Source organism: Plectropomus leopardus, chromosome 10, assembly GCF_008729295.1.
Source record: "Plectropomus leopardus isolate mb chromosome 10, YSFRI_Pleo_2.0, whole genome shotgun sequence".
In the NCBI taxonomy this organism is placed as follows: Eukaryota; Metazoa; Chordata; class Actinopteri; order Perciformes; family Serranidae; genus Plectropomus; species Plectropomus leopardus.
This window is the reverse complement of record NC_056472.1, coordinates 10,677,693-10,692,645: the sequence shown is the minus strand read 5'-3', so window position 1 is coordinate 10,692,645 and position 14,953 is coordinate 10,677,693. Positions and strand designations below refer to the sequence as shown.

Here is a 14,953-nt window from a genome sequence, read left to right as displayed (position 1 = left end):
AAGACTGTCTGGATGTTTCCGCCCTGTTGGTTTGAGAGTACATTGTGAAACTGAAATGAGATGTGCTCACTCTGCATACTATCAATCTGTTGGATTTCTGATTGAGTTCTCAAGCATATCTACAATATGTAAAACATTGGTGAACACAGCCAGCGTTGGCTGTGTTAAATCCAGGCTCTATATGTGTTTATCATTTAGTAATGATGCTTTTTTAGTTAATGAGTAGTGCATAAATTTAATTTGCAGTCTTTACAGATTTGAAACAACCACCTTTTTTATTTCTCAGTCATGTGTAGCTATGCTGTTCAAACTAATAGATTCATCTCAAAACACAATTTATATGTGAAAATATCTTGCTTCCAGACATCTGTGTCCACACTGAAAATCCAAAACAACAAGAAACCAACTAAATCTCTTTTTCTTCCTCCTCTTCCGCCCTGTGACTCTGCAGCAGGTTAAATCTTCGTTCTGTAGCCTCCTACTCTTCACGATTACTCATGTTGTGTTTCATTAAAACTGAACATGCATTTTGTTCTCACTTAGAATTTTTTTTCTGCAGTGTCAGACAATTGAACTGAAATATTTGATTGTGGCTCATAAATGTTACACAATCACCTTGCCCTGAGCTGTTTGAAAGGTGTGGGTAGCCATTGATGCCAAGTAAGGTAGACAGAAATCCCTGGAGGGACAAGAGGAGGGCAAAGTAGCCGCATCATAACTTTTGAACTGGAACACTGCTACATTTCATGGACTCACGCAATCATAAGACACAACATAAAAACTGTCTAGTACTAGAAATTATGAGAAATTATAGTAACAGTTCTATGAGTGGAAAACATTAAAATCATATTCCCCTGATGCTGAAGACAAAAAAAAAAAGAATAGTTGTATTTTTATTGTAACTTCTTGAGTAACAGGATTTTTTTTTTTACAACTGAATTGCATTTTTACAGTTGCTAATTTGAGGATAAAATTTCTATACTTATAATAATAACTTGATAATAACATTTTTACTTTCTAACTCTATAGGTGCAATATGCTTTACCACAATAACAAAGTAGGCAATTTTATAGTGATATCAATTTAGGCAAGGCAAGGCAAGTTTATTTGTATAGCACGTTTCAGCAACAAGGCAATTCAAGGTGCTTCACACAGAACATTGAAATACAACAACAGGGGAAAGGAAACACATTTAAAACATTAGAAAAGAAGCATGTCAAAGGTGATTAAAAAAAAGCAAGTGGGAAAACAACAGATAATTTACCTCATTTTAGTGACTACTAGCTTCATAACTAAATGTCTAAATGGGATGTCTTAGATTTACACATAAATAGATGCAAGGAGTTGCAAGACAGATGGCAGGGTCACTCTGATCATTGCAGGACTGGTCAAAGTGGTTCTGTGCTTTAACTTGAGCAATGTTGGCATGTAGTGATTAAATAACTGCTCCTGTACCAAATCCAACTGACTGCTTTCATGTTGTGTCATATCCCCCTCCTGCTGATTTCCACCTGCTTTGAAGGATGCGCCTGGGAATTTTACTTCCTCTAGTAACCATACCTGTTTTCCAACTGCCACATTCAGTAAAAACTATATTCTTGGCCGCTGGTGTAGTGTTAGGACGTGCTGGTTATTGAGAGATTCCTTACTGAGGAAGTTCAAAACGGCAAGAAAAAAAAACACTGCAGGATGTAAGCAACAAAAAAATATTACAACAAACAATATTAAAATTGCCATCGATCAGCTTTTGCGTAATAAGATTAGTGTTCACGGACCAGCAAAAACCTTGCAATTTAGAGAGGGGACACAGAAAGATACTAAGGGACACATATGCAACTTTGCTATGTTTTTTGTGCTGCATTACACTGAGAAGTATCTCTAGGTGGACAAAGTACGCTTCTACAAACATCTACAAAGCATAGCACTGTAAATCAATTGAAACTAAAACAGTAATTTGAAAGAAAGCTATTTCTGACAATTTGATGACATTTAATTGTACATTTCTGGACGCCTTTTTGTGATAGCACAGAGCAGCGCCTTTGCACTGGTGAAGTACACAACCAGGTGCACACAGGTTTTGATCCCTACCTCTGCTTGCATGGATGTTTTGCTATGAGCTTGACTTTTCGGAGGTGGGAGAAGGGGCACAGTAGGGGTTGTGTCTGCAATCATAAAGCATCACAATGCACCTTTTTCAAATTCAATCATCCTTTATAACTGGATTTGACATTCCACCACCTGTCTGCTTACACCAGACCAGTGGCACAAGCATTTGGTTCCATTTCAGCATCTGTGCACCCACAGTATTTGCAGGTATATCCTCATAGAACTTCCCAAATAATATAAGAACTTTTTTTTTTGTTGAGAAGTTAATAAAGGATGAGGGCAAATATTCAAACGCAAGAAATATATTTGGTGAAAGAAAAAAAATTCCCTTTGCATATCGGAAGGTTTATCAGATTATGTAATATTAGTGTATCCATCACAATGCATTGTCCTTAAAGTATTAAAAGTGTTGACTGCATGTTGTCCTACACACTTACAGTACATCACAACCACTTCTGTACACTTCCTTGACTTTGTGATGTCATCAGACTGGGACGACCCGGGGTAGACTGCTACTGTCAGCATGAGAGCGGATCAGCTGTTCTTCAACTGCAGTTCCTCATCAATGAGGTAAGCCAGACTCTGTTACAGCTGTGATTTTTTAAAGCTCTTGTCTGCTCTTGTCACACTTGGAAAGCCTGAAGTCACTTTCATAGCCACATCTTGCAACCTGTCCACTCCTTGGATCCAAATGTCGTCTCACTGTACACCCCAGTGCCATCTTCATGAGATGCCATGCTTGGGAGTTTTAATTTTGCTTTTTATTGGAAGGAAGAACTATACCAGCGAATGCAATAGTATAACCCTTTTCTCTTGTTTTATATTTTGTGGTTGACAGTGAAGTTTAATTTATTGACTTGGAGCACAATATATGTGGGATAAATTCATTTTATTGGGACATTTTAATAGAATTTGAAAAATATCACCAGAGGCTTATCTGCTAATTTCTGACACCTGAAATTAATTTGACCACCTGGCAGAAATGTACAATATCTCCTGATGCGGTAGATGCAGTTTACATAAAGTTCTTTGCTCATGCAGATTTGCACATTAATTGTTAATTGTTAATCCTTAATTGTTACAACTGTTTCTATTTGAATTTTACTAATAAATTAGACAAACATAGAATCCCATGTTAGAGCTTTTATGGTTAGTAAATATAAAAATGTGAGCGATGTTTGATATTCAGTTCAACACATTGGCCAGATCCAAGATCCAAATCCAGTTGAGCATCTGTGGGACGTGCTGGAATCCCAGCTCACAACCCACAGGACTCATAGAATCTGCTGCTAACGCCCTGGTGCCAGACACCACGGCACATACCCAAGTGTTCTGCTTTTATACCTCGACTAGGCTTTGGTGTTTTTCATATTTTATATTTCATATTTTTTAAATTTTTCATAATCTCATACCTTCCTGAAAATTCACTGGGGTATATGTTATATTATGGTATAAGTGTGCCGATGAGTGTGTTAAGAATAGTTATATTCTCACACCCATTTTCCTTATTGTCCAGAGAAATACAACGGTACACCTTTTAAATTCAATTTTCTCTTGGTCATGGAAGCATGACGGGGCCTAATTGCTTCATTAACTCATCATAAAACACAGTTCATTCAAGCTCAACAAACAAAATAAAATTCACCTAAACCATCTGGGTTACTCTTGCTAGTAATCAAGTTAATAAGTTCCACTGTTCCAATTATCACCAGCTCTACTTTGGTCGAAATAAATCCTTAATTCACCAAGGTAGAAAAACATGCCGTTATTCCCCACAATGGCCACCAGCGGTTTACAGTCCTTTAACTTATCCCTCTATCACCAGGTGTCGCGGTGTCTTTCAGCTTAGCTGCCTGTTCTGTCAGTAGAGACTAGAGACCGAGCTCCGGTGGTGCATGCTGTGCACTACATACCGCAATGCAGTGATACTGCCCAAGTCTACTGAGAATGGCAGGAGCCTAAACACATAACCTGTTTAGATTAAAGCATCATGACCACATGTTCTATTTTCCTCTGTGCTTTTAAAACCATTTTTCCTTACTACTTTCTATTTTCCTTCCACTGACAGACCAGTATTGAGTGGGTTGACACATGGCAGTGCTCTGCGTCAGGTAGCTGATTTTAGGACTTAAACAGCAGCTCTCTCAGTGTTCTGTGGTTTGATGCCATAGTTTTCTGTTTACCAACAAAGTACTGCAAAGTCGAGTCACATGGGTCTGGAACACAAAGCTGTCTCTCACTCTGTGTTCCTCTTTCTTGTTTCTCCATGATTCTGCTGTAATCTACGCACTCTTCCTGCCTCTCTCAGCTTTTTCTTTACCCACTCTATTTCTTTTCAGGCCCACTGGCTCCTTCGGCCCACTTCTCCGTCACTCATTGGCCAAGTTGTGTTGTGTATTTTGCAAATGGAGGTGGATGTTTCTCTGTAGGGGTGTGTGTGTGTGTGCGTGCGTGCGTGCGTGCGTGCGTGCGTGCGTGTGTGTTTCTAAGTTTAAGTTTGTGTGTGAGCACTCAAATGTTTGTGTAAGAGTATATCTGAAGAGTGTATCTGGTTTTGAGCATGCATGCTACAGCAGTATGTTTTAAAGTGTGTCATATTTAATTGGCAGGTTTGTAAAGCATGTGTGTTAGAGTGTGTGTGTGCATGTGTGTGGGTGTGTGTGCACGCGCACAACACTGACACTGTTTTGTTTCTGCATGTTTTCTTGTATTTACAGATTAATTTTTGCATTTTCATATTTCTTTTTTAACATTAATGCTTGGGTGTCTGCATACGGTGTGTGTTTGCGTGCTACATGTGCACATACACACTCTCCACTGGTCTCTCTTATTTTTAAGATCAGCAAATCACAGTGACTTTTGCAGGTCTTCCCATCATTTGACAGAGTGACTAATAGAGGTTCCGTATGTCAGTGCCGTCTCTTGGATTCAGTGTGTGGCTGTCGGCCGGCTGACTAATGGTTGACTTGCATATTCAGATTGGCCCCTTAACATTCACTGAGGTGTAATGACTTATTCCTATTAGACATATGAACCCACACAAGAGACCACCACTTCCTTCAGGTACCTGCAAATGATGAGCTTGTGCATATATTACCGATATGTACTGTATATTTCCTCTCTCACACAAAAATCGCACATTTCAAGACCTCTAGTTGTCAATGGTGTTATGATGCAGTCATAATGTTGCACCACGTCATGCTTGTTAGCCTCTTCCTCTTGCTTTTTTATGAGATTTATTTTTTCTCTGTCACTGTGTCGGTGGAGGGTATGAATAGGCTAATTAATGTGTTTGTTTGCCTATTCTGAATTCATTATTTTGTGTGATGAATAATACATCTTAAGAGGCTGAGGGGGCTGCTGAGGGTTGGTGTCAGACGAGGTTGGATGTTGGGGTGTGGAGGGGGGAAACTGCATAGGGAAGGAAAAGGTGCGAATGATTGCTGTGCCACGCTGAGGGCTGAATTGAAGGAGAGGTCTGCAGTCTGTAGAGATGTTTGTTTTCCAAGCACTTGCCACCTCCTGCATTAATATGATACGTAGCAACAGAAACTAGTGTTGGGGATTTATATATAAGAAACGTTCAGTCTTCCCTTCCTCTGAACTGGTAGGGCTCAATATTGTGATATGAGACTAGTTATCGTCCTAGATTCTGGATATCATAATGTCGTAAGCGTTGTCTTTTCCTGGGTTTAAAGGCTGCATTTTAGCAAAGTAATACAATTTTCTGCGCTTACGAGACTGTTCCACCTGTTCTGTTATTTGCCTTTACCAACTTCATTATATCCACATTACTGATGATTATTTATAAAAAATGTTGTTGTGTTAATAGGGCAGATCGATGTGGAGAAAACCAGAAAACACAATATTTTTCAACAAATACCAAGATAATATTGTAGGGTTAACTAATGATGCTTTCACAAAACATTTACACAAGTACATTTTTCATTAATAATCATTGGTAATGTGGACTTAAATGAGGGAGTGTGTAAAGCCAAATAATAACACAGCAACAATCTGGTAAGGTCAGAACATAATTTCACAGAAATGCAGCCTTCAAAACCAGGAAATGAGAATACTTACAATAAAACCAGTGTTTCCCATAGAATAAGAATCTGTGAGTGACGGTGGCAGATGCGACTAGGCTGATAATCAATCTGCCGATCAGATCACATCGATGGATGAGGAGAAAAGCTTGCAGAGGCTAGAGAAAACAAAGTTTTAAACCCAGCACAATTAAGTTTCATGTTCATCATGCCTAACTTTCTGCCACTCCATATGTGCCTAAAGTATGGGCAATCTATATTTAACTAAATGGGCTCAATTGAGCTCATAATGAAAAGTCAAGCTCAAAAAATATAAAATCAGTACAGATCTTTTGATTTTGGGGGGCCGCCAGAAATAAATGAACATGTGGGAAACCGTGATGAAGATATCCAAAATCTAAGATGATATCTGGTCTCATTTCATAGTATATATAATATCAATATATTGCCCAGCGCCATCTGTAAATATTTTGTGAAAGTGACAATATTCAACCCTTCAGTATCATTGTAAAAACAATAATACAGTATTTGGTCAAAAACACTGTGATGTTTTATTTTTTTTTCTTATTGCTTAGCCCTTATGTTGATTGATGGTTCAAAACAATGGTGGAGAAATAAAGTGCAACTTAAAATTAATCATTAAATATTCTTAATAAAGCCCCTCATTCCTCTATAATTCTTTAAACAAATGCCATGCAATTTTTTTCACCTCTGTAGCAGAATGATTCATTTGTTTTAAGAAAACACAAGACCCATTCTTATAAGCTTTACAGTTTATTATTCAGCATTAAATCTTCTTTCCACTTTGTACAGAAAAGTAGGGAGAGGACAAAGAGGAGTAGCTGGAGAAGGACAGACGGAACAGATGTTAACACATCCAGGCAGCCAGACACACACCTCATTAACCTTTGACATGATCCTAAATGACCTGAGATTGGAGAGCTAAATTAGCTCACTGCAGCTGATGAACCAACAGAAAGCGTAATTATCTTAACTGCAGCTTTTTCATATGAAATAAAAATGTTCTAATGTTTTTTAAGGGCTATTGAGTATTAAATCTACAGAATACAACATGTTTAAAGCTACTAAATGCTTTTTTTGGCTTTGGAAAATGTTGACCATTTTAGTTTCATGCAACACCTCCGAGATTATTCTTAAAATATTGAACTGACTTCGTATCAGACCACACACAATCGATTAATTAATGGATAATACTGTGGATCCTCTCATGCACAGTGTTTGATGAGTGCTATAGACAGTGATTCCCACTGACCAGTTATATACAGAAGTAGACAAATGTGAAAATCAGTACTTTGTGGGGTTAAGAACATCCTCTTTCTCCTATTTTTCCTATGAAATATGACTCTTTTTTGTATCAATTATAGTGAAATGTAAGAGTTCATTTTGTTAGGCAATTTTCTCTTAGCTCTGCCGATTGTCATTTTACTTATACTGTGTACTGTACATGTGCCTAGTTGCTTCATTTGTGTCTCCATCAAGACATCAAGATATTTATACTACAATGGAGTTGTGGACTAGACTTACCCTGTCTGCCTTTGCTGTCCTCTTTTCTCCCCGTCTGCTATGATGTCTTCATTAACTGCTGCTCTATCTCCTCTAACTTGTTCAGGTGACAGAAACAAACTCCATCAGGAGAGGAAAGAATTTCAAACTTATCCTTTGATAACTGTGGATTGAAATTAAATATAAACTGTTAAATTTACCTTAATTTACGGTTGTTGTTATAGGATCTGTGAAAATTGAAGCAGAATTTTCAATGAGGACATAAAAAGTCTACCAACATATGACTGTAAGGGTAGCTGAAAAATCAAATCAAATCTCGTTTTAGACTTCATTCCTAATTTTCTTTTAAAGTGCTTGGCTTCATCAGCACATCACCCATCAGTCAAACTTGACATGGCTAAGGAGAAGCATATCCTTTTATTATGTATGAGGAGTGTAGCGTCAAACAAAATCGAAGGCTGAGGGCGGAAAATGCTCAAATAATTCTGTTGCTTATGAAGTCTTCCTTCTTTGTTGAATTAATTTCAGGAAGATCAGTTATTTGCCTCATAAATAAAGCTTCATAGCTCACTTTGCAAATAGGCTTTTGTGAATTAACTGTCATGATTTTAAGTGAGATGTAAGAGTCACACGGGGCAGCGAAGGGACAGCTATTCTTTTATATTTAGGACTTTGATGGGGGTGGTGTAAAGGAAGGTATTAGTCACAGATGAAGGGTTTGTACTATAGACTGCATAAATAATAGACGCAGCTGCGGTGACATCAGCCATTAGTTTGTGGACTGCTGTTTTGAAGCTTTGAGTCTGGCATTTTGGCTGTTGCTTTTTTATTTTTTTGTGGAGGCAGAAGTGTCCATATTTGGATGATGATGGTTGGAGCTGTGGAGGTGTGGCTCTGACTCACAGACTGCAGTGATGCCTCGCTGACAGCCTGTCTCTCAAGCAGCCCTGTCCTTAAATATGCAAAACTTAATGACTTAATAAAATGTAAACGGGTAAGTTATATACATTGTCATATATATTGCTGTACAGTATGAGTGATGCAGTAGGTAGGGTAGCACACTCACCAATATGAAAATCTTCGGGAAGAATGTTTTCATCCACCCCTGCACTGTGCACTCCTAATCCCACAATTAAGTTTGTAATCTAAAGCTAATTCTCCCTGGGCTCCAGTCTTTACAGTGACGCCCTGGTAGCAAAGCTGCACTGGGAATTTCATTGTAATTACAATCCTCAGAAGCACTGTAGGAAACCAGCTGACATCATTTGAAAAATTTCCTCTCACAGTTTTCATCCAATTTCATATGATGTCTATGTGATTTTGCACTTAGCTGTCACAGTCAGACTACACTAAATGACTGATTTCAACATGCCGTATCTACAAGTGAAAAAGTTGCCAATAATTGTCTTGAACTGTCTATGTAATAGTGTCTGGAATACTGTAGTAGTTTATTATAAATACATGCTTTATAAGACACAGGTTGTTCTTTGTTGTTTGTTTGCCAGAAAGAAAAGTCATTATTATTATTTATTATTCCAAGAGGCTGATAAAAGCAAATGCACCTCTTCATTTATCTCAGCAAACCACAATTCAGTGCACTCACAAGATGTTTAGAAACTCTTCAATTTTCCTCAACTTTTTTCTTTTTTGTGTTTCTCTGCTGTTGATTTTTGCATCTGCACTTAAATAGTAAATTTAAGTAAAGTAGATTTCTGAAATAAAGCTGGAGCAAGAGAAGGCAAAGCCTTTTTAGCTGTTTCTTGTGTACTTGTGAGACACTGTGCTTACTTTATGTTATGGTGGCCAAATGTACTGTTGTGTACACAAGTAGATTATTAAGATCTTCAGCTCATCTGTGTGTCTTGGGTGTGTATGCTGTGTTCACACTGCAGATGACACAGCAACAGGCTATAAGTAATTTTTCAATGGAAGTCGGTGACATGAAGCTACAAACTGGTGCTGAAAACCTATTGGTGTTGATGGGGGTAATGTGCAACAGATAAAAGTTAAGCTGACCTAAACTTTTTTTCAGCTGTACAATGACGGGATGATTCATCAACCAATCACTTTTTTGTTTCCCGCTGCTCTCTGCTAGCTTTGTGTGTATTGAGGTGCACAAGGGGATGCAATGGGGCCTTGAAATGTGATGACATTGCACAGATTTGACAAAAAGCATACATACTTTTATAACTAAATTCCATCTTTGGCATTTAAGGAGAAAATTTAAATTTAAGGAGTGCATTGTTGTAAGTAGACACAGACAAGGCCATGACAACTTCATTTCTGAGCTGTGTCTCAGTGATAATGTTACAGGTCATGCTGTTGAGTTATCTCTCATGTCAACACAGCATTACAGCTAGAATTTACTATGTTTTTGCATGTTATGCCCACAGTGTATCAACCAAGAATACAGAACTTAAGTTATTTCAAAAAAAGCAAGATGGGTCCTTCCTGTCGCTGTAATGAGTTAGTGATATTTCTTTCTTTTTTAAACCTTTAGGGGGCGCTAGTTACAGCCTGCGCAGATGACACACTTCACTTGTGGAATCTCCGTCAGAGACGACCGGCTGTCCTCCATTCACTCAAATTCAACAGAGAGAGGTAAGCATACATTTCACACATATATACACACACAAATCAGCACACAGGTACACTTGCACACACACCTTGCTCCAGTGAAACATAGATGTGACTGTCCTATATATGATTTTACACAGGCAATCAGGGGTGAGCTTTGCAAAATGCCTCCAGCTAGCCCTATGCACAGTTAGTGCCAAAATACTGTATTCTCCATCCAGTCTTTTTTAGCATATTGAATCAACAACAGCTCTTGTCAGGGAAGCAAAACAGTTATTCCTTATTTCACAGATGTATGGGTAACTAAGCTTTTTCAAAGAGACCCTTACTCAAACTGCAGCCCAGACCACCCAGCATATACCGAGCGCTGGGCCATCTCTCAGCTACAGCATCGACACTGGTCAGAGCTCTCACACCATTCAGACACATTTAATCAGTTCAATCTGCAAGACAGTGAAGCAGAGTGTTGACAGGACAAGGCCAGCTCCTCTGTCCTGCCTCTGTCTCTGATCCTTTTTCACCCTGTCTGACAAACCTCAAAGAAGGATCCGCTGGCTTGCAGCCCTCTCTTCTGTCTCAGCTGGCGACCCCCTCTGCATTGTGAGCCAGCCCAGCTAACGCCACAACAGGCTGTGAGAGTTGACTTCCCACGGGTTATTCGGCAGCTGAATCCATTACCTTTGACGTGTTGCCACCTAAATCCTTAAGACACATAATCCAGTTTTCACATGGTAAAAACGAACTGGCATCAGCAGAGAGAGCTGGTGAAATATTTTAACAAGACATTGTAGTAGCAGCCCAGTCAACCTGGGCATGGAGGTGGATGACATGAATCTTAATTTCATCATTAAAGATCAGATGAACAATATCTGCAAAGCTGTTTGTTATGCTAGGAGCCATGTCATGGTTCACTTTATTGTTGGGGTTTTGCAGATATGGATGTCTACCAGCAGTGAGCTACAGTAATCCTGTCTTGGAGCCCCCCATAGCTGTTCCATACCTGTCACCACTCAGGGGTCTTGGGGGTCAGAGGAAAGGTTTTTGCTGCTATGTGACTATTACCTGACAGCTAAGGCCCACCTGTGTCACCATTTCATCCAATGGTGCATATGTTCCCTTTGGGCGGGGAAGAAAATAACCAAATAACCATTGCAGAATTCTGGCTGACTGGCTTGATATAGTTTTTTGTCAGCCCGGGGGGCCAATTGTGGCCCTTAAAGTAATTTTTAAATTGCCCTTGGCCTAAATTTTCAAAATATACTATATGTTGCCTGCCACACAATATTGGATAATTAAGCAATATCACCTTGTATTTTTTTCCCTTCACCTCACAATGGCAGGACTATCATACAGTTTGTAGACATACATCAAGTAGGAACTATGCAGGCAGAATTGATGTTTTTTCATAAATATACTGTCAAAAAAACGAACAGAGCGGTTACCCAACAACAGACATTTCCTGTTAAGTTGTAGACATGGCCACAGCAAAGAGGCATGAAGTCATCAGTGAGGGACACTGCTTCCAGGTGCAGTGGAAAGATTAATGCTTTTTCAAGAAACACAAACCATTGCATTTGTCTTATTTGTATGTTTTTTTATCTTTATTTATTATAACCCGTTTTATGTGTGAAGCAGCTGGCCCTGGTATTTTTCACAAGGGATGCACAAAAATATTGGCGCTTTAAAAAAAATAAAAATATTAGAATCTGCCTTCATGCTTATTTCTGCCAAAATCGCAAACTTCGTCTTTTTTTCGGCAAAGTGAACAGGTACAAAACATCAACCATAAGTTGAAGTATTTTAATTCTTTTGCACAATGAATGAATATGACAGACATCGAAAACATTGTAATTCATGTCTCCATCTGCTGGTGGACCATCATGATGAGAGTATGCATAGTATGATGTTAATTCCACTACAGAAAGGACTTGATGAGCAATGATTTAAAATGTGGTTGTATTGATATCGGTAACAGTTATGAGTTGTTTTTATATCGGCATATCGTATATCGCCATAAAAATTCAATATCATACATCCCTCTTTTTGACATAATCTACTCTGGCCCACACTGAAAAAAGTTTGGACTCTCTTAATTCCTTAAATGCACATCAAGAAGAGAGCAGGCTTCTGGAGAAGCTTAGAGAAAGGAAACACAAGTGTATCTGCTGAACATATGTTCCATGACATATATATCCTGCACCCCCACATGACTGTTAATTCACACAGTGTATTCTTACAGCACCTCATGGAGTGCTCTATAAGTATCTACAGATAATATAAGGGAACATGGTGAGATGATACATAATGCTGTCTCCTTATGTATGATATGATACAGATTTTCTTATCTATCTATCCTTGAATGATAGCGTAAGGCTTTGAAATTAGTCCTGAATAAGGGGTTCAATGGACCACAAGGGAAGACAAGAAAAAGGAATCAAGTGACGGAAGCGAGGAGATGTTAGCATGATGAAATGCACCCGGAGTCTCTCTTTCTGGATCTCTTTCTCATACTTCCTCATCCTCTGGATGTTGAGATGGTGCCACACCCTCAACCAGCTGACTCTTTCAGCTGTCTCACTCTCCTCTTTTGTAGAATAGCAGTCTGTAGGATATGGTGGTAAACAAACAAGGGCTTTTACCGAGCAGAGACTGCTCAATCTATACTCTCCACCATTAAACTTTAATGGCAAACAATGGCCTCAAGATGCTGATGCTTGGTTTTGGAAATGTCTTTCCTCACTTTCTTCTGTTGGAAAACCTTTGGGGCTTTTGGTTGTACACAAGTGCAGTATTCTCAATGTCCTGCCTGCCGGGGGTGGCCTCTGCAGTTGCTTAACTATCCAGGGCACACATGCACAGTCCACTTATGCTGTCCACAGGGCAAAAGAGCAAACTATTGGTGTTTATTTAAGGGAGCACAGCTGTGTCATGGCAGAGGCTGCAAGAGGTCAAGTTTGCAAAGGTTGTATAAACAGATAGAAACCATTTGCATTACTGGCCATGTCTAGGTGGAGCTCTGCTTCTTTGCCTAAACATCACGTGCTCAACTTAGGTGGACCTTCATACAGACTGAAAGTATATTTAAAAAGAGGTATTCACAGCAAAACACAGAAGTTAAGACAATATGAAAATGAGTGATTCCATTAACTTTACATGAATGAATCCAAATTATTGTCATATTCCTTATTCAATACAGAGTAAAAAATGTTTAAGTGCTTCATATTTAAGTTGGAAGTTATATAACAGATAAGTGTTTGAAACATTTTTTTTTCTGTTTCTGTTAATATTTTCTGTCTTTTGACAAGAAAAAAATCTATCCACTCCAACTAAATGTCAAATTCTACCTTGTAATGTCTGTCTCTTGGGCAAGGACATTTTATAAAAATGACTGCATTCATTCTAAAGATGATGTGCATTTATGAAGCACATAAAGCATAAAGTATTTTACATCTCCCACAGAGTTATCTTTCTTTTTCGTGTTCATGAAAATGCAGGGTCACAGTGTTAATTCAAGTTTTTCTTATGATGACCTCATGTAATAGCATACTCAGCGTGATTGATATTACAAGTCAAGGGCTTCAGCTGAGTTACAGCGTGTGATTTCTGTCCACTGAAACTTTCAATCACAAGAGAGCAAAAAGTTTTCTGCCCCAAACAGAAGCATCTCTATGTGGCATTAAACACAAAATTTGATCAGGGGCACTTTCATAATGCAACAGAACCTTACAGGATAATGGGATGGAGGAGATTGTTAATCCCACGTACTGTCTTTGGGTGATTAGGGTAAGGACTTGGTGTCTCAATATTTCATGTAATTAGCAGCATGTGTGAGAACTATAGACATTTTTCAGGAATTTTTGTAAAACCTCAGTCAAATTTGAATGACTTTTAAACTCAGAAATCATGTAGTTAAAAACCCCAAATGCCCTTTCAGACAGCAGCAAGCAGCAACTTCTGTCTGTATTGATTCCAATGTAAACATGATGCCAGCCATGCTGGCAAGGAGAGAGAGAGCAGCTGCCACTATCTCACACGCACACACGATCACACACACACACACACACACACACACACAAATACAATTGTTGTATTATTTATGTTTTTATTATGTCTCTGCACCAGCGATAGCCTTAGCTGGAGGCATTATGTTTTTGACTTGGCCATCTGTCCCATTCTTGTGAATGCGATATCTCAAAATCGCCTTTAGGGAATTTCTTCACATTTTGTGCAAACTTCCTCTTTGAGTCAATGATGAACTGATTTGATCCTGTTATCAAAGGTTAAAGGTCACTGTAACCTTGCATTCATTTCATTCTGACAAATGTGATACCTTAAGAAAGCCTTAAAGGAATTTCCTTAAATTCGGCACGACTGAAAAAACAACCTGATTAGAATTTTGAGGCGAAGGTCAAAATTCAAGGTCACTGTAACCTCCCAAAACATGTTTTTGGCCATAATTCAAGAATTCATACACTAATTATTATCGCACAAATGTCTAATAGTATAAAATGATAAAGTGATGACATTTTATATCCAAAAGGTCGACTTCACTGTGACATCATTACACAACGTAATTACTGAGGAACAGAAGGGGAGACTTTTGGTGAAATACTGAATTTATTATGCTTATCTTGACACTGTGCTGATTGTATAGATCTTCAGTGCTGCCAGGGGGGAGATGTGTGTGAAGCATCCATGTT

At 38.6% G+C, this 14,953-nt stretch overlaps 1 protein-coding gene across 1 annotated transcript in view; it reads left to right on the top strand.

Moving 5' to 3' along the window:
- Positions 1-14,953, top strand: part of stxbp5l (syntaxin binding protein 5L) — a 151,947-nt gene that overhangs the window by 61,274 nt on the left and 75,720 nt on the right. The window contains exons 3-4 of the mRNA XM_042494697.1: positions 2,595-2,676; positions 10,177-10,277. Coding sequence (XP_042350631.1) covers positions 2,595-2,676; positions 10,177-10,277 — 183 coding nt within the window. The remainder of the gene's footprint in view (positions 1-2,594; positions 2,677-10,176; positions 10,278-14,953) is intronic.